The 19,622-nt window shown below is 46.9% G+C and overlaps 1 protein-coding gene across 4 annotated transcripts in view; it reads right to left on the bottom strand.

Annotated features, from left to right (window-relative positions):
- Positions 1-246: 246 nt before the first annotated feature.
- The window catches only part of KLHL3 (kelch like family member 3), a 52,599-nt gene continuing 33,223 nt past the window's right edge, over positions 247-19,622 (bottom strand). For 3 of the 4 annotated variants that reach the window (XM_059860013.1, XM_059860014.1, XM_059860016.1), the window contains exons 7-15: positions 14,963-15,079; positions 13,936-14,085; positions 11,226-11,343; positions 10,321-10,518; positions 9,317-9,418; positions 5,565-5,693; positions 1,460-1,600; positions 1,114-1,257; positions 247-877 (exon numbers count right to left, since the gene is read on the bottom strand). In XM_059860013.1, coding sequence (XP_059715996.1) covers positions 849-877; positions 1,114-1,257; positions 1,460-1,600; positions 5,565-5,693; positions 9,317-9,418; positions 10,321-10,518; positions 11,226-11,343; positions 13,936-14,085; positions 14,963-15,079 — 1,128 coding nt within the window. In that variant the 3' untranslated portion in view covers positions 247-848. The remainder of the gene's footprint in view (positions 878-1,113; positions 1,258-1,459; positions 1,601-5,564; positions 5,694-9,316; positions 9,419-10,320; positions 10,519-11,225; positions 11,344-13,935; positions 14,086-14,962; positions 15,080-19,622) is intronic. The other variant, XM_059860015.1, reaches the window with a different exon arrangement.

Here is a 19,622-nt window from a genome sequence, read left to right as displayed (position 1 = left end):
TATGAAATGGCATTGAGATGCTGGACAGAGCTAGAACTGAAGCTTTCAGCACAGCTGAAACGTGTGGGTTGGGAACATTTTCTATTCAAGCAACATTTGTTTCACAGGAGCAACAAACCCCGTGGGAGCAGCATGTGTTGTGTGGGGCTGGGAAGTTTAGTGTGGCTCAAGAGCAGAGAGCTCACCCCCAGGGAAGGCACTGTCCAGCAGGTCCCGTCACGCACAGCACACAGCATCCATGGCAAGTAGAAAAACCACATGGTGTTTATTTCCACAAGCATTTCAGGGATACATACAGCAGTCCAGTGGCATGTACAAACGTATGGCTGAGACAGCGTCACACTCGAGCCAGACCACCCTGTTCCAGTCCATTTCTGCTGTTTTTCTCTGCTGGAGCTCAGAAGTTTCCCCTGCCAGTATTAAAGTCCACCCTCCAGGCACATGAGTAAGTAGTTCAACCAACAATGTGCACGGAGCATCAGTAGGGAAGAAATCCAGAAACGTTTGTTTTTACTCACACGCCCAAACGTAGCAGTTTTGTTTCACACAAAAAATCCCGTGCCTGCAGTCCAAGCACAGTGTTTATCTCAGGACACATGCCATCAAGAACAGCTGATTGCACCACAGATAACAAGCAACACCTCGTGTCTAGCATGGAACACGTCCCCAGAGGGATTTTCACTTGGCTATGCAATCCACTGCAGAGTGGATGATGCTTGCAACGTATCACTTGTCATGCTAAGACATTAACAGCAATGAGATGGGTCAAGTCAGAGGTCAGTCATCTTCCCAACACCACCTAGCTGGATCCACTTCACTTCTGCTCCTCACATTGGCTTGATCGTGTGTCACAAGGGTTTGTGAATCACAGCCACACCTGTTGTGAGAACAGACAGACAGAGTTATGGTGGGAGCAGCTCCTGGGTTGCCACAGGGCTACAATCATCCTGCAAAGCCAAAGGCCAGCAACGAGGGAGGTGTCTACCACTTCTGTGAAAGTTCCTTCTACTGAAATCAATGTAAAACATACAAAAAAAGTACAATTAAAGCTTCAGGGGGCACAGCCCTCAAGTTAGGGATGACCCCACTGCTGCCCAGTCTCCCACTGTTTACCTGCATAACTCCTCCCTGTGCTCATGCTGGTTGGCAGCAACGTCCACTTGTCTGTGCTGGGGTTGTAGTACTCCACCGAGGCCAGGTTGCAGGAACCATCATCGCCTCCCACCACGTAGAGGAGACCATTCACAGCACACACCCCTCAAAGCAGAGCACAGATGGTGAGACATGAGCTAACTCATCCCCCACAGCACGCTGCTGCCACATTCCAATTCACCTCCAAACAGATCCCTCAATTTTTATCTTTTACAACACTGATCACACACCACGAGCACACCAACTGCATTAAAAACCACACACAGACAACTGAGCCAACCACCACAGAAAGGCTTATCATGGTTACCTGCATTTCTTCTGCACATATTCATGTCTGCTACTTGCTTCCAGGTGTTTGTCCCTGGGTCGTAGACTTCCACACTCTTCCTCACCAAGGGCCCGTCATGGCCCCCGGTGGCGTAGAGCAGCCCACTGAGCACACCAACACCTGCCAAGCACAGCCAGGTCAACCACAGCACAGGAACAGTGCTGCACGTCCCTGCTGCTGCTACTGGCCATGGCTTTGGCCTCTCCAAGGCACTTCCAAAAGCATGGGCCACATGTGCATCAAGATCAGCAGGCACATGGTCAGCTCTGCACCCGCCCACCCCGTGGCACTACAGCAACCAGCACAGTAATGCCTGGCAGATGTCCCCTCTGGAAGCTGTCAGGCTATCCAAGACCAGCAGTCCAGTCCCATGACACTGCTCTGCCTTTATTCCATCTCTTTGCACTGACTTGCTCTCTGCCTCCCGCCCCACCTTGTTTCCATCTGCCTGATATTTTCGGCCATGGGACCCTCTGCTTTTAACCTGATTCCCCCTTTCAAGACTTTCACTTTTGTTTTTCCTGCAGCCATTGTGCCACATGACTTCATCCCTTGGGTGATGTTCCTCTCCTCAACACCTTACAGCTCTTGAAGCTGCCACTGGATTCCTCTCCTCCCCCTCCCACCCCAAAACCTGGTAGCACTTGGCACAGACAAGGTGCCTCCAGTGCCACCTTCTCAGACATTTTTGAAGGCCCCTGGCCAAATCTCTGAGAATGACAGGGATCTTAAAGCTACTTCAGCCTAATATTAAGTAAATTAGGTAATTAAAATGTTCACCAATCCGTGAGAGTTAAAACTTCCAGCAACATATCTTCGTTAATAGGTTCAAAGGTCTCTATTAAAATTAACAAGGTGGGATGTTAGTAAAACAGAAACAGATCTGAATCACATCATTTCAACCATGGGCATTAACCAGTGTGCAGGGAGGAGAGGGGCCCTGCCAGCCTGATAGCAACAGGCTTTTTACTTGGTCCCTGTGCAAGGATCTATCCTGGGCAGGAAAGGAGAGGGCAGGAACAGCTGCTGAGCCAGAGAACAGGCACCACTGAGGCTCTGCAGCTCCATCAGGAGCATCCCCATCTGGGCACAGGTACATAGATCTACCACTGTCACCTCTCCCCTCTCCAAATTATCTTAGCTTGCTACTGCTGGGTTTGGTTTTGGGCCAGCCATCTCTCACTGTACCAAGAGGTGATGAAATCCTAATATAACACTGGGATTCATGGTTCACCTCTGGCAAACATACAATTTATCTCTAACTGCCATAAATATCCACCTTACTGGGCCACATCCTTGGTGTGGTTGAAGTACTCCAATATGCAGCACTTGGGAAGAGCAGAACACATCCACGTGTGTGTCCTGGCTCCTGAGCTGTAGCAGCTGTCTCCCACATTTCCCAGTTCACTGGGAAATGGAAAGTCACTTAACTGTATCTGAGCCCAGCAGCCTGGCTGTGCAGCACCTTGGCATTTGACTATATTCAGCTGTTAGTGGAAATTTTACACTTGTAAGAAATAACTTAATGAGTAAACTAATTTAGCAAGTAAGAGAGTAGAAGAGTCAGAAACACTTGAGCTTTTTCCCATGGAACTGCCTCCTTGTGCAGTGAGACAGGGCATGCAGGGACAGGACATCCCTGCCAGCAGGGGAAGTGAACCACACAGCTGGTCCAGCAAACCCCAGGAGTGTCCATGCAGATGTGGCACCTGGGGACGTGGTTCAGCAGAGAACAGGGCAGTGCTGGGCTAACAGTGGGACCTGATGATCTTAAACGTCTTTTCCAATCCAAAAAAAATTTATGATTCTACAAAACCTGGGCAGCACCTGCACATCCCCACAGCCCCAGTGCCTCCAGGGACTTGGGGACACCTGTCCTGAGCCCCACTAGATGTCAGCACGGGGACAGCAGTGCAGAGCACCGTGTCATTGCTGGAGCTGGACAGCAGACTGTGCTGCAGCACTGCTGGTGGCCAGAGGCACTGGGCAGTCCCCTCCATCCCTGCTGGAGGGGCCTCTGTGGGACAACCAGAGCCTGAGGAGCTTGGCTTTCAGGTGGGGAACTGAAAACTGCAAAGAAGTTTGGCAGGGGAGTATGAGCATTCCTAACAAAGGACTTGCTACATGGAGAAACACTTGTAAAGCAGCACTCTGAGCAGAGTGTTTCCAACAAAGGCAACTCACTAAAATCCATTTCACTACAGCCACAAAATTCTTGCTGTTTCAACACACTGCCAACAATAGGAGATACTCCTTCTGCTCTCCTGGAAGGCGGCACTGGACTAAGTTTAAGCATCAAGCAGATACTACAAACCTCTTCCACAGAACTCAAACCAACAGTGTGTCCATAATTACCTCACCTGGAGCTACAGAAAAGATACTGAAGTGAGGAGAGAGACAGGGTGTAGAGAGCAGCCTCAACCTGCCCAGCTCAAAAGGGAACTCCCACCACAGCTTAACCTACAGGGTCTTTCAGCCCCAAAGAGCAGCCCCCAGGCTTGCCTGTGGGTTCCTGCACAGTTTAATATCAGGGAGGAACCACAGCACACACTGAGCATTAAGACCAACAGTGACACATTCCTATTCACCTGAAGATGATTTTAAATGCAGTGGATAAGAACTCTTCTCCCTTTCAGAGAAAAGCAATTACAGAGAAGACAAATTACTACCTGGCTCAAGATCACGTAGGAAATTAGAAACCATCAAGACTAGAATCCAATCGTTTTACAACTGGTCCTTTCCTCTAATCCTCCAGATCACCAACTCTTGCCAACAAAAAATCAACTAAAAACTACCTAAGCAGGGACAATCTGAGATGAATTTTGTTATCCTACACATCACTCATTGTGCAGATGATGTTTGTGCTGCAAAGCACCCACTGGGTGCTTGCAGGAAAATCCAAAATGAAAATTCCTCTGAAACCCTACAATGACAGGGGAGAGGGAGGTGCAGCTTGGCTTTCCCGTGCCCAGCTGTGCCTGCAGCTGGCAATTTGGAAAGAGAACTCCTCGCTTACAGGTGAGATGTATCTGCTAGCAAGGCTACTTAGAGACACTGAGTATTATTTCATTAATCCAGAAATCAATCTCAATCTCAGTCTGGCAGATTTTGTTAAAGCCACTGTAAGACCATGTCTGGGTGAGCTGTTTGGGGTCCACTCTGGCTAGCTATGGACCCCAGCCCACACGGTCTTACAGAGAGGAGAGCAAAAGATGGGAAGTGCTTTTCTGCAGGTGGGAACGGATGGCCTCTGTTTACTGTCTTGAGAACCACCAGATGGGAATCACCGCATGGAAAAGAGACCTGAAAGCCTGGCTCATGGCAGGAGGCTTTTATAGCCCGGGAATGGGGGTGGAGGAGGAGGGCCACAAGCAAAGGGATACCAGTGGGGAGGGGCAGGGGGAAGGACTGGCCAAGAAGAGAGCACCAGGGCTAACACTTAGGGGGGAAAAAGGGGGAAGACCATGAGGTCACAGGATACAAATCATGTGAACAGTGCAAACTACCAAACACCCAGTGCAAACAGCTAAATAACTATTTACTGCAATACAACAAGCCACAAGAGCTGCTAAGAGATTCCAAGCCGTTACATTTTCACCCCTCACGGGAAGTGGGGCACATAAGAGGTTGCACTTGCAAGCCCAGCAATGGCAAATCCCAGTTTTGGGCTCCCTGTGTGTGAGCAGAGCTGGTGGTGTGTCACAGACATATTTTCTGAAAAATCCTTTTGCTAGGATCTTTTCTCCTGAGAAGCTGAGAGGCCTCAGAAACAAAATGTAAACAATAATTATCTGCTGCTGTGGAATCCAACAGGTGCATCTTTGATTGGTCTCATGGGGTTGTTTTTAATTAATGGTCAATCAAAGTCCAGCTGTCTCGGACTCTCTGGTCAGCCACAAGATTTTATTATCATTCCTTTCTATTCCTTTCAACCCTTCTGATGAAATCCTTTCTCCTATTCTTTTAGCGTAGCTTTACCATATCATCTCCTTTTAACATAATACACATCACCAAACAATAAATCAGCCTTCCGAAGCACGGAGTCGGGATTCTCATCTCGTGTGGTGCCCGTGCTGAGCAGTACCTGCCCCACTGCGCCGCGTGCTCATGTCAGCCACGTAGGTCCACTCGTTGGTGGCGGGGTTGTACTGCTCCACCGTGCTCAGGCACTGCCGCGACGCACCGTCGTAGCCGCCCACGGCGTACAGCTTCCCTGCAACACACACAGCCCTGCTGGGAACGGGGCAAGCCTGACAGGAAATCCTCACAGATACCCTTAGCAAAAAGATTTTTTAATGTAGAGTCTCAAGAAGAAATAGAAATGAAAGCAAGTTTGGATGTAGAAGAAAAGAATTGCTGAGGCGGTCTTATTGGATAACCAAGGAGGCAAAGGGTGTGTTAGTTAGAAGGGGTTTTTTTGGCTTAGAGCAAAGGATAAATCCACCTCAAACAAGATGTTTTTACCAAGCAGAAAGATAGCACAGGCAAACAAGTCAGCAAATGTTGCAAGTAGAAAAAAGGTCTCAGAATTTTCCACTGCAAGAAAACTGAAAAACAACTTCTAGCTTAAATTGCAATGTACTAACTTGTAGTGATTGGAGAATAGTAACATGAATTTGGTAATTATAGTAGTTATGATAGGCTATAAATAAAAGTTAAGGTATAGATTGGTTCTACTGTATTGAGATGGTCAGCAAAGAAAAATATATAATGCAATGTAACCAAAACCAAAGGGTCTCCAGGCCTGTCTGCAGCTGGAGCTGACAGCTGTAGGCACAGCTCTGTCACCCACGACCCTGGACTGCTGTAGTGTCTTGGATGGAATAAACTGGATTTTGAGAAGCTGCCTGGAGTGTCACACATCTCTCATTGAGGCTCTTACACAGCCAGGCTCACCCACAGGCACAGCCCAGGACAGGCCCTGCCTTAGGTGGCTCTAGGGGACATGCCTAAACCTGTCACTGTCATATTTTCTGGAAAATCCCTTTGCCAGGATTTCTTCTCCTGGGAAGCTGAGAAGCCTCAGAGAAAATTGAGAACAATATTATCTCATTTGCTTCTGTGTTTTGCTGCTTTGGAATGTGAGCTGGAGATTGTTTATCCAACAGGTGGTTGTTTGTTTGGTTTCATGTGAATTGTTTTTAGTTAAAGACCAATCACAGCCAGCTGTGTCAGGACTCTGCAAGAGGGAGTCACGAGTTTTCATTATCATTCTTTGTACCCTTCTGTCTGTACCCTTTCTCTACTCTTTAGTATAGTTTTAGTATAGTCGTCTTTAATATAGTATCACATCATAAAATAACAAATCAGCCTTCTAAGAACATGGAGTCAGATTCCTTCCTTCCTTCTATCATCCGGGGCACCTCACAAATACCAAAAACCTGCTGGGATGTCTGAGGAAAAGCCAAGCAAAGGCATCTGGAGTGGGCTCACAGACAGGGGTGATTATTTGTAAAGCTGTTAAACTGTCGGCAACACAAGGATACTCCACAATAGCTTAATCAGAAGTCAGCAGCCCAGAGGGTTTTCCAAATTACTTGTTGGCCCAGGAGAAGAGGGGTTATCAAGGTGTGTTCTGTTGATGGAGTGTTCCCCCCATTCAGGTGTGCTCAAAGGCTGTCACTGCACATTAATTACAGCACCACATGAGCAATAAATACAAAATAGCCTTTTATAATAATATAATACCTGCAAAGAAACCCAGACATGACCTTGTAGAACTTGGGCCAAATGGAAACCCAGAGATCCTGTGACAGCTGAGGCCAGCTGGTCACTCGTGCCCAGTGATGACAGCACAGGACACACTGTGGTGTGAGGGTCTCCTGGTGTATCCAGCCCTCCCTGCCCCAACTCACTGAAAGCTGACAGCTACACACCTACTGAGACCAAAGAAGCACCATCAGATATCATGGGACTGAATCATACGTGAAACAGGGCTGATGCTGTACTGTGTCCTCTGCTCCCAGGCCTGACTGATCCCCTCCCCTTGTCTCCCTGTATCATCTATCAGCTTGTTTTGCATTTAGACAGTTAATTCTCTGGGCAGAGAAGAATTCTTCTTACTAAAGCAGCTAGCACAAGGCATTATGGTTCAAGCCCAGGTCTCCTAGATGCTACAATGAAAAACAATTGAAAAAGCTCAACAAACATGTAGAAAAATTCTAACCTAAATTTTTGTACAAAACCTAGAAATGATACCAATTCTCAGTCAATGACAGGAGCCTGGCCATGTATGAGCTGTGCAATTCTTTGCATGCACAATTCTCCTGCCAGCAGTTATCTTCAGCCTTAGGCTTTTGCATCCTTCTGTTTCTGGATGTTTGCAAGGCTCCAAGAACAAGCTGGCTCTTTTCTTTCCCCCTCAGGCCCACTCATGGCCTCTTTCTGCATCTTCCTGTCTCTAGGAACATTTCAAACTCTTATTCATGCTGTTGGTCCTGCCTGGTATTTGTCATCCAATCAGGCAAGAGTGCCAATCCAAGAGTACCAATCCAAGAGTGCCAAACAAGATCAATTTCCCTGGCTGACATAGATTATTAGGCATTTTCAGTATATAATTGATCATCAGATCAATTTTTGTCACATCCAGATGAACCCTGTGGATTAACTGCAGGCTGCAGCTTGTTCCCTATACCAGTATGATCAGGTCTTGAGCCCATCACATGCCCTTATTATTTTTATCATGGACTTCAACATATGCAACGCTTACTTGTGTTTTCAAAATAAGTAAAGGAAAAGGATTTCATGAGTGTCCAGTAGAAAATCTGTACATATAAATGCATCTCTCAGGACCATATTTAATACTTTTTCTGCATTCAAGCCATTTGAATAAATTCCAATGACTGATAGCAGCCCAGCACTTCCCAAGCATGGGCCAGTTTTGAAGGAGGTGCTTCTTAAATATGCAAATGTAATGACCACTATTTATTCTGACTTTATCTCCCTTGTCCTTCTCACATAAACAGATTTCATGTACACTAACATATTCCATGTACTTCCCACTCAAACAGGTCCAACCAAAGCACTCTAAAGCATGGTTTATATGGTTTATAAAAAGGCTTGTGCCAAAGCTGCTCTGCACTACACTAACAGGAAAGTGCTATGCCACACTAAAGACAAGTTCAAATAAAGCCTTTCACTTGCTTCAGAATAGATTTTGTAAAGGAAGAAATGGTTCCTGCTTAAACTTCTCATACTCCTGAGTCCAAACCAAGCTGCTCAGTTCCAGCTGCCTCAATTTTGGTGCTGACCTAGAGGTGCCAGCAGCTGCCACCATCCTGCCAGGCCTCCCACCTCTCTCTGAGCTGCCACAGCCTCTGCTATCGTCAGCCCCTGCTCATACAAGAACCTCAGCAGAGCTGTGCCTGATGTCAATAAACACAGGTTTTAGTATTCCTGCCAAACCACCAGCTTGGGGCTGTGGGACAGACTCTGTTCCTGTTTCTCTGGCTGAGCAGATTTTCTATGACGGGTATTCCATCCACACAGCGTCTGCCAGCAGCAGCAGCATCCACAGCACAGCAGTGCTGGCTTTCACCAGCCAGAACCAGCCCAGCAGAATTTGCATTCAAAGAAACCTGCACACACCTGATTGCATTCACAGGAGGCTTGAGCTAGTCTGATACAGGTCTGAGGCTCTTGGAAAGCTACACATGATTTTTCACCAAGATAAAGAGGAGAATGGAAAAAGTTGCAGCAATTATGTTGTGTAAAATCAATCTTTCCCAACTAGGGCAGGGAACAGCTCTTGCTGTTCCCTCCTACTGCACTTAACCATTCAGGCTTCTGTTTGACAATTAACATTTGCTTGGTGGAAATGGCTGCTCATTTTCTTACCCTCCACAACTCCAACTCCAACACTGCTTCTTCTTGTGTTCATGGGAGCCACAAAAAACCACTCATTGGTTTTATAGCTATAGGCCTCAACTGATGCCAGACCTAGTTAAAAAGGGGATACACAGGTTTTCTAATTAAAAAAAAAAAGAAGAAAAAAAGATTGGTGTTGCACTTTCATCTGCCTTCCACCTCCTCCCAAACCCGTAATTCCCTCCATGCTCCTGCAATTCCACTTCCTAACCCCTTGCCTTTCAGGCTGGGACCAGTCTGAAGTGTCAATGCCACTTCTTCAGTGGCTGGGAAAACTGTTACCCCATCACCACTACCCTGGGACTGCTGCCTCTCCAATGTGCTGAGGCCACCAAGGTTAGCAGGGTCCAAATTCCAAGCCCAAAAGCCCCACATCCTTTCAAGCATTACAAAAACAGCCATGCAAAGGTTTAAAAATTCCCCCAGACCCCTCTGCAATAGTTAGTTCAGGGCTTAACCAAGTATCAGAGCTTTACAGCAGAGGCAGAGGTGTGAATCTAAACATGCAGCTATGCCAAGACAAATCCCTGTAAGATTCCTTGCTAGTATTTTATTCATGTTGCTATGAAAAATTTAACTGAAACAAGGAAAAATCCTTTCTCAGCCCAGAAAAAGCACAATCATACAGAGAATGAGGCTGAAAGAAGTATATCACAGTTCTAAAAATAATAAGAAGAAAGAAAATAATAAAGGGTTAGATTCTCTGCAATAAAATAATTTTATTTTATTGCAGAGAAATAAAGAAAATAATAAGGAAAATAAAATAATAAGGGTGAGATTCTCTGTAATTACTGACAGGTCAGAACATGCACGTGAGTAGTTACAACAAACACCAAACCCCATTTCTGGCTCCCTCTCTACAGAACCCTAGGGGAAGGGCACAGGAGCCGCTCTAAAGCTCTGCAATCTCTGCAGGGCCTCCGAAAGCCCTTCTGCCAGGTCAGGCAGTGCCTGCTGTTTGCCCAGCCACCTACCAGTGCTGCCATCAAAGCCTCCCACGGCATAGAGGAGGTCGTTGAGCACGGCGGCGCCCAGCGTGCTGCGCCGCTCCTGCATGCTGGCGATGGACGTCCACTGGTCCTTGGCGCCGTCGTACACGTCCACCGTGCGCACCCGCAGCGAGCCATTGAAGCCTCCCACGGCATAGACACTGCCAGCCATGAACACCACGCCTGAGGAAAGGGGAGAGGGTTCACAGCAAGCTCTCTGGACCTGCCCGGGTCCTGCTGGCCCGCCAGGGGAGAGCGGAGTGTGGGCGAGGCTTTGGCGTTTTCTGCAGGTTAGCGGCGTTGAAGTCGAGCATGATAAAACATGCATGTCATGTGGGAGGCGAAATGTACGTGAAAACATGGCAGCAGAAGGCACAGATGGAGCTCACACCTGAGTGAGTAATTCTGTGAGCCAGAGGGAACACCAAATGGTGAGCCACATTCACAACCCTGTCAGATGTTTTTGGAGGAACACTCCCAACTTAAAGATCTGCTCTCCATCACCCACTCCTCTGCACCAAGAGGGACTGACTCAGCTCCTTTGATTTTCACTAGGAAACCAGCAAGAAAAACTGGACCTCTGGGGGCTGCTAAGACAGCAACGGGGGAGGAGGAGAGGAAACTGATGGAGGAACAGCCAGGAGAGACAGATGATGAAGGGAAGACATTGGGAGGGCTGACAGGCAGGAAGAACCCCACTAGAGAGCAGGACATCCACCTGAACAAGAAGGGAAAGATGTCTGTAGGGAAAGAAGAAGGCATGGCAGAAAGAAAGAGCTGCTTGAGGCCATGGGCACAGAGGAAGCTAAAAGGAGGACCAAGGACATCCATCCAGTGCTGAAGAGCTGCATTAGGGAAACAAAGAAGGTTGCAGCAAAAGTTCTCTTTACCTGCTCTGCATCTTCGTGAGGGAAGCTCAGCAACCTGATCCCACCGCTCCTCCTCAAAATCATAGCACTCCACACTGCGAATGGCTTTGGGTGCTTGCCCACCCACCACAATCATCACCTGCAGAGGGAAGAGAAGAGCTAGAAAAGAGCTGCTCAGACATGACCCTGGGCAGCTGCTCTCTACAGAGAAACCATCACCACAACCCAATCAAGAGCAGCTGCCAAACGTGCTGAAGGTCAGTTAGAAGCCTCTGCAGGGACATTTATTTCAGGCAATTATATTTCAAGGGGGAAAAATTTCTCTCCAATTGAATGCATGCTAAATTTCTCTCCAATTTAATGCATGATAAATGCCACCCCATTTACCCTTCCTTACTGTGTCCAAGGTGGGCAACTTGCCCAGTTTCCCCTTGAAATACAAAACCTTTTGGCACCACAGCATACCCAAGACTCACTGCAAAAGTATTTTTAAGTGAAGAAGATTCCAGCATAATTCCCACTGACAGCCCACTGTTTAGTCATTATCTCCATGGTGGTGCTAAAAATAATCAATGCCACTCAGCAAAGAAAACCTGACAGCTGTGGTGCCACCTGCAGGGAAGGCGACACTCAGGGAAATCACCAGAACTGTCATGACCTGGGGGGGTCTGGGCTGCTGAAGGATGTGATTTGTCAGCTTCATTAAGGCTTTTGGCTGCCACAGGTACTGAAGGAAATGCAGGAATTAAACCCTGAATTCCTTACAGGTAGGGAAGAGCTATGTCAAGGTGATCAAGGGCAGCCTCAGGAGTGGAAGAACCACTCTGCTGGGTCAGGCTAAGGGTTCATCCTGCCCCAGGCTCCACTACCAGCAACAGCAAGGGGTGGACACTGGTGGGAAAGTGAGAAGACCAGAAGATCTGGGCAGCATGTAGTGTGGTCCTTCCCAAATCTGCCCCATCTGCTGCCAGAAGACAAATTCCCCGTGGATATGGGTGCCAGGAGCCTGCAGCTCTGCACTCAAGGGTGCCCATGGCTCTGAGCCCCAGCTGGGCACTGCAAACCAACACCTGCACAGGCAACCAGCCCCCAAAACACCTGCACTGGCAAGAGCTGGATCTCACTTCATTCAGCACACATTTCATTCAACCCTCCACAGCCATCAAGAGGGAGGATTGGCTCCCCTTACCACAGCAAATCAGTGGGACAAACATCACCCAAGACAAACAGATTTTTACAAGGCAAAGGAGCTAGAAACAAGATAATGGGGCTTCAAATATTGATAAAGAGCAGTTGGAAAACTGGCTTTAGCCTCTGCAAGGCAGCTGGGAGTAGCTGAGGGGATAAGATTGTCACTTGGGTCCCTCAGATAACAAACTCAGCTCCAAGCAAGGTTGCTTTAAAAGTAGAGAGCTAGACAGCAATTTAAAGAATTTGAAGAGCATGGAAATAGTGGCCTGTTTGATCTACAAAGATAAGAACATGATATTAGAAACCAAATTAAGTCTAAATTAACAGCCTGACTACCAGTTGTGTAACAGTCTCCCATGGAAGCCGCAGGGCCCCACGCGATTACAGAATTAAGGGATTTCCCAGCAGACAATAATCCCTCATCAGCAGGACCAACAGTCCAGATGAAAGTTTCTCAGTAAGAGGATTGCTGAAAGATCATCACCTCCTTCCCTTTCTTCACAGTTCAAAAGAAGGGAGGAGAGACCTGCAGAAGGATTCGGGTTTGCACTCGTAGGTCATGCTATAAAAGATGTTGAGAACCTCTGAACTCACTGATTTGCTGTTCCTTTTCTCCTTAACTACTTCAGTCCTTGAACAAGGGTCATGTCAGCCCTTCATGATAGCCCCAAAGCTGTGCTCTACCAACTTCATCTCAGCAACATCAGGCAGAAAGGAGGACAGACACAGGCTGCCACATGCTGCAAAACCACGACTTCTCAAAGGACAGCATCCAGGATCCAAATATCAGAAACAGCATAGATCTCATACACTGTCCCACAAAGCAACCTCATTATAGTCTGTGCTTGGAAAAATAACACATTTGTGGTTTTGATGTCCTGGAATCTCCAAATGCTCACTTAGCACCTTCAGTGGCAGTCTGCTGAGAGACATTGTGCCAAACTGTGTTTATCCCTGGGGCACAGAGAAAAGCTCCTCTGGTCATTTTTTCTTCACTAATAAAGTGGTGGCTGGAGCATCCCACGCCTGCAGGATAAACGTGGGGAGTAACAAGGATTATTTATTCAGTTGCTGCTTTGAGTCCATTGAAATTCTCTTCAGACTTCCTGCCCACAGGGCTGGATGCTGCTGTTTCCTGCCTTCCTGGCTTCTGATTATGGATACAGGAAAGGAAGAGACACCTACTGTGACCCTCCTCAGCAGGGCTCCACGACACTCTTTGCAGGCAGCAGCACCTCAGGCAGCCCTCCCAGCACTCCAGCAGCCACTCCACAGCTCAGCAGCCACCAGCCACTTGTGGCTGACAAAACCTTTCAAGAGCAGAGATCCTCCTTCCCCTAAGGGTTTATCTAAGCTTATTCCACTTAATTAAGTTTCCTTGATGGGCACAAGCAGTGCCAGAAGAGGGAGTAAAACACTTCCAAGCACAACCACTGAGTCAGTAAAAAGTAACACAGCAAATTCTGGATCTCCTGTCAAAGGACTGAAAATGCCACCAGGAACAGGGGTGAGGTGACACGAAGTGACAAGCTCAGCTTACCTTTGGCAAGCTAACGGGGGTCCTTGGCTTTGTCCTGGGATTCTTTATTAGTTGCCTTTGATCCAGAGGAAGCAAATGATATTTCATGGCTTCAATAAGGAAGTCTTTACAGGTATTGTTATTCTTGATTAAAGCTTCTTCTTCGACTGTCTGAGAACATGCACACACAACAAAGATCATTTACACTGGCACAGGTCACAAGGAGCTTCGTGGGAAGAACACGTAACCTGGAATTTCCCTTCAAATGTACCAACAACAAAAAAGGAGACAAACACAGACTTCCAGCTCTTCCCAAAGAAGTACATGCAGTAACATCCAAGTCTCTCACTTTTTCCCAAGATCACTCACAAGAAGTGAGTATTTAATCACCCTCTGCCAAACACTTGATGCAGCAGAGGAGAATTCACCAGGAGCCTGGATACAAAGCAAGTGATTTCTTTTATCTGAGTCAGAAATTTTAAGGAGAGCAGTATCTTTTATTCCATTAGAAGATACAGATGAAACAAAAGCAAAACCATGATGGGTTCATCTTGTGAATACCAATTTTATACCAACTGTATTGATTTTTTTTAGACATATGATAAAAGCATAGTAGTCAAAGAGCCCAAATGCCAACCCCTTCTTTGGGAATTCTCAGCTCATTATCTAGGCCCAGATGCCAGGAATTCATTTATGAAGAACAATCTCCAAGTCAGACTGAGTCAGAGAGTGCCTCCTCTGCCAGCCACACAGACCCATATGTACGCACAGCACACATCTTACACCAAAATTATCACACATTATGTGTTTCCATTACAATGTTTTGCCTGTGAGTGAAAGAAAAAAGCTGCATGAGCTTGTAACACCACCACTTCAGTATTTTCAGGGTGAAAAATCACAAGAGATTCACTCGAGGGACAGCAGCTCTGCTCTGAGCATTGCCGGGCAGAGCATTTTCAAGAAGGTTTCTTGAAAAACAGCCAGGCCACTGATTAAGGAGCAGCCAGCAGCTTAAGTGCAGGTGTTGATGACTTCTTTGCAGACTGACCTGTACCAGGTAATCTCTGGGCAGGAGGGGCAGGCGAACATGCTCCATCAGCTTAGCCATGTGCTCCAAGCGAGATTCCTTCTCATAATTTATCCAAGAGATAACTGCTTCAAAGACCTACACAGATAAAGTACAATTAAATAGGGAAGAGACAACTTCCTTGCAGAGTCACCCACCCAAAATCAGCAGCACAGTGATTTTAGAGCATCAGAGGAAGGGGGTGCAAGATCTCTATCAAGAAGATGAAAAAGCTGTGGCTGCACAGAGCACAAGCAGCACTGCAGCAAAGAGCTGAGCTGACCATGCATGTTAACAAGCAGCCTCACATCTAGATGTGCTGTATCACTCCCAGAGCTAAGTGCATGTCCAGAACAATCATATACCTCTTGGACATTAGCACTGGAAGGCAGCCAGGAAACTTAATGAGCCTGCTGACATTTGCACTGGACATTATTAATGAAATCAGCCACAACAATTACTCCTGATAACAGAGATCTCCCTCCTCCAGGAGCCTGGCCACACAGTAAAGTCACTACACTCATATTTAATCACTGCACCAGTTCCACCAGCCCCCACAAACCAGAAAAGTCTTGAGGACAAGTTCCCAACTCACACAGGGCAAGCCCTGCCTGCAGCCATGGAGCCTCTGCACTGCCTGCATTTCCCTGCTAAAAATATTCAGATACTCCAGCGGGGGAACAAGGGCACACTGGGCTTCTGGTCTGAACCAAAATCTAGTTTTACTTCCAGATCCAGCTGGTTGAGATAAGCATCCAGAGCTGGGGCCCGTGACAAAGTGCTCACAAACAGCCCCATGGGCAGAGCCCTGGCGCAGGAGAAGCCTCCTATGTGGGCTCCTGGATGAATATGCATGTGCTTATGTAACTGGGAGCCTCTCTCACAAAAGAAAGGCCTAAAAATGTCACCAGCAGTGGGAAAGGCTCCCTGAAACACCCAGCAAGGCAGGAGGAGGGGCTGATGCAGTCTCGGATGCTGCACAGCAGGATCTGGATAACTGCAGCGGAGTTTCCCCACAGAGATGGAATTAAATTCTGACACAGAAGCCACATCTACAGGCAACACTGCCCAAGCTCTCTCGCTGCCCAGTTACTCAGGAGGGCTGAGCAGAGACCCCATCTGTCCCATGCTTCCCCGAAAGGCATCTCTGGCCCTTCCTTCCAGTATGCCAGGCAAGCACCCTTGGTTTCAGCTTCCTTCCAGGGTCACCAAATGGTCAGGCCAATTTGCACAGATAATTATTTCTTTCTTTCCATGCCACCCATCACTCCCCAAGAAACCATTTTGTTTGGTTCAAGGTCACTAATTTGACAAAATCAACCAAAAAATGAGGGCACCATCTTTCAGCCCCCAATTGTTGCTGGTAAATGTACTTGCAGGAGGCCTTGGCAGACACATCCTGTCATGAAGGAGATGCAGAGCAGAAAGGGGTTTCTTCCTCTTAGGCTAAACTATATACTTTTAAAATGCAGTAAAGCACCAGCCTCATTTTCTGCGCCAAAAAAGTTCCTACTGAACTGTTTGGAATTCAGGACATTGCAATGAGGATCTAAGCAACCCAACAGGGAGCAGTGTAATCAAACCACAGCAAATGCTGAGGAGAATAACTACTGCAGAGCCTTTAAGTATTTTAAAATTAAAATAAATAAGCAAACAAACATTTTAACTTTGGCTATGAGGCCTTTAAAGTAGAAACTGGGTTGTTGTGAGATTTTTAATTGTAAATGAGTGTGGATAAAGCAAATGTTTAGCTGACAAACAGGCTTTTCATTAACCTCTTCTGCACAAAGGCTGAGCTGCAGAATGGGTTAAGGGCTGGGACATACCCAGCTACAGGTCAGAAGGACAGTGAGCAAGTCTAAAGGAAGGTAAGGCAAATGTGCACTAGGAATAAGCTGCTTCCTCGGTGCTGGCCTCCCTCCACTCCTGAGTCAGGCAAACACTGATGCTTCCCTGCTGTGCCTGCTCTAAAAATAACTATTTTTTTGAAAAAAGTCAGATTCTGGCATCTTCCGTTGGCTCTGATTCCTAATTTCAGAGAAGGGGAAAAGGATTTAAACCAAGACAGCAATATCTCTATTTAAAGGCCACATCTGTTTCCAGTCCTGCCGTGCCCGCTGCAGACCCTGAGCAGCTGCTGCCACTCCCCCAGGAGCCTCCAGCCATGCAGGACCTGCTGCCAGGCTGGGATGGGCAAAGCAGTTGCCCACACAGCTTGATTTAGAGCTGTGGCACAGGCTGAAGTAGCAGCTGGCACCTGCCTGGCAGCAGGAGCAGTCCTGAGCTTGGGAGAAGTAAATTTCCCTCTCTATGGAGGAGAAGGGTAAAAGCCTGGAATATCCAATATCCCCTCTCTGCATGCTGCCTAAGGAAAGAGCAAGCCCAGATGTTTTCAGTCTCCTCAGCCAAAAATCCATTTGCTGGAGACTCCCAAGAGTGAGGGCCAAACCTCGCATCAGCTTCTGTTGCATGTCAGCAGCATGAGACAATGAATCAATTACCAGACTGCGTAGAATCCCCAATCCAAAAATCCCAGCCCTCTAAAAAATTTCTTTAGCCACTGTTCTGAGTTGGCAGGAGACCATTCTCAAGTCCCTCCACTTCCTACATCCTTAGTAAAGAACAAATAATTATTATTTTTACATGGGCTTTTAGCTTGCAAACAGTAAAAAGAGCCAATTAGGTCAGAAAACATTAATAAAACTATCTTCCAGGTACGGTACTGGCTACAGCAAAAAGAGCAAGCAGGGACAACAAACCTCTGCCCTTTTCTAAAAAGGCTTGTGTAACTGCACAGGCTGGTACAACAAGGGGGACAGAAGAGAAAGGAGAAGAATCTTTGAGTGATGAGAAAATGCTGTCACCCCCTGACAATGAAAATAGATTTCTGTGCTAGCAGAGAATGTCTGTCATCCTGATGGCCTAGGGGTATAAATAAGTCAAAATTGGTGAAGATTAGGATATATTTTATTAGGCCAATTGGCAGAGGAAGGGGAGAATGCACAAATTCCTGAGGCATTCCAAGGGCAATTCTCCCTCCCTGATCCTGGCAGTACTTGGCTCTAACACTTCCCAGTGATCCAGGGATGGCAATGCTCTGGTATGAGACACAGCAAGGAGAGGAACGAGAAAACTCCTTGTGAAATCTGGCTGTGACAATTAAGCTGCCAGATTTCTGAACTATTTTGCACATTCATACACACAGATATACGTGTGTATGTATAGACTGGTATCCACACATATAGACTTTTACATATCTGAAACATTAGCAGATAGGAAGAATAAAAGTGAGGAAAATGGCTTGTCTGTCATGAAGTTAACATGAAACAGCAGCCTATGAGTCTGTCCTCAATTTCCAGCACTTCTTTGAACTTTAGCACATTTCATGTTTATGTTCCATTCCCATTTTCTGCCTCTCTCCTGTTATTCAGGTCTGTTGTTTTGAACGTGCAGCTTATGCTTACATTTCCTTCCACTGCCTTGTATTCTCAACAATCTTTTCTTTTACAATTTCTTTTACAGTCAGCTAAAGAAATACTGGGTTTCATTGTGTAAAGCTCAGATGAGGGAAGGAGCATTTTGATTCCCCTGGCGCAAGGCCAATAAAAGCTTTGAACAATGCTGCACAGGACTGGAAAAAATTGGTTACTAAACTTGCACTTCCCTTTGCAGGCTGCTTGGCTCAGGCAGAGGGATTCTGCTGTGAGTTTGTGCCATTTGCTGTTTTCCTTGCTGGCCCTGCCCCAGGGGCACCTCGCAGCCCCACGCCTGCAGGAATGCTCCAAGTTTGCTTCTCAGGATCAGCAGGGAGCACCCCTGAGGCCACACCTCACATGGAGCAGGGTTTCTGGAGAGTTTACAGTCCCTCTGGGCCCAAGCACTTGTGTATCTGCAGCCCAGAGGGGCTGAGCAGGAGAAGAGCACACATGAGGATGTGCAGCACCACCACACCCAGGTCCAGCCTCAGCCCACCCAAATGCAGGCATCCAGTAGGGGCCCTGAAATTACAGACCACACAACCCTCAAGCTCTTCTTTAGCCCCTCACAACTGACCATTTACATTTAGGAACATGGTTTAGTGGTGGACCTGGCACTGCTGTGTTTGTGGTTGGACTCAACAATCTTAAATGTCTTTTCCACCTTAATGATCTTACTGATTCCATGACTTTACAATCTCTCCACAGTGACAATGTGGAGATGAGCTGAAGGACTGGAGGCACATGCCTGTCCCCAGAAACCTGCAGCAGCTCACACAAGAAACTCAGACCAGAGGATGGGGCTGGAGTTCACCAAGCACCATAAACACTGCTCACCGTCCTCCCCAGGAGTCCAGACTACACAAGAAGTGCTGAACCACAAAAACAGTATCAACCAGTGCCTTTCTCCTCCTTTTTATTAAAACCACTGAAGATACTAGAAAAATATTTCCTTCCTTCCTTTTGGTTCTGAGCTTCCTTTTGTTTTTCTAGCCAACATGCAACAGAAGCCAATATTCCTCCCCTGCCTAATGAAATTCACTTTTTTTTTTTTTTGAGGTTTTACAGCAGGTATTAAATGCTTTACACAACAGCAGATGGGAGTTTCCTAGTTTTGCAGAGAGGGAAAGTAGTTGGTTGTGAGCCCCAGGGCTTTTACAATGATA

Source organism: Haemorhous mexicanus, chromosome 15 (assembly GCF_027477595.1).
Source record: "Haemorhous mexicanus isolate bHaeMex1 chromosome 15, bHaeMex1.pri, whole genome shotgun sequence".
Taxonomy (NCBI): Eukaryota; Metazoa; Chordata; class Aves; order Passeriformes; family Fringillidae; genus Haemorhous; species Haemorhous mexicanus.
This window is presented reverse-complemented; position numbering and strand designations above follow the sequence as displayed.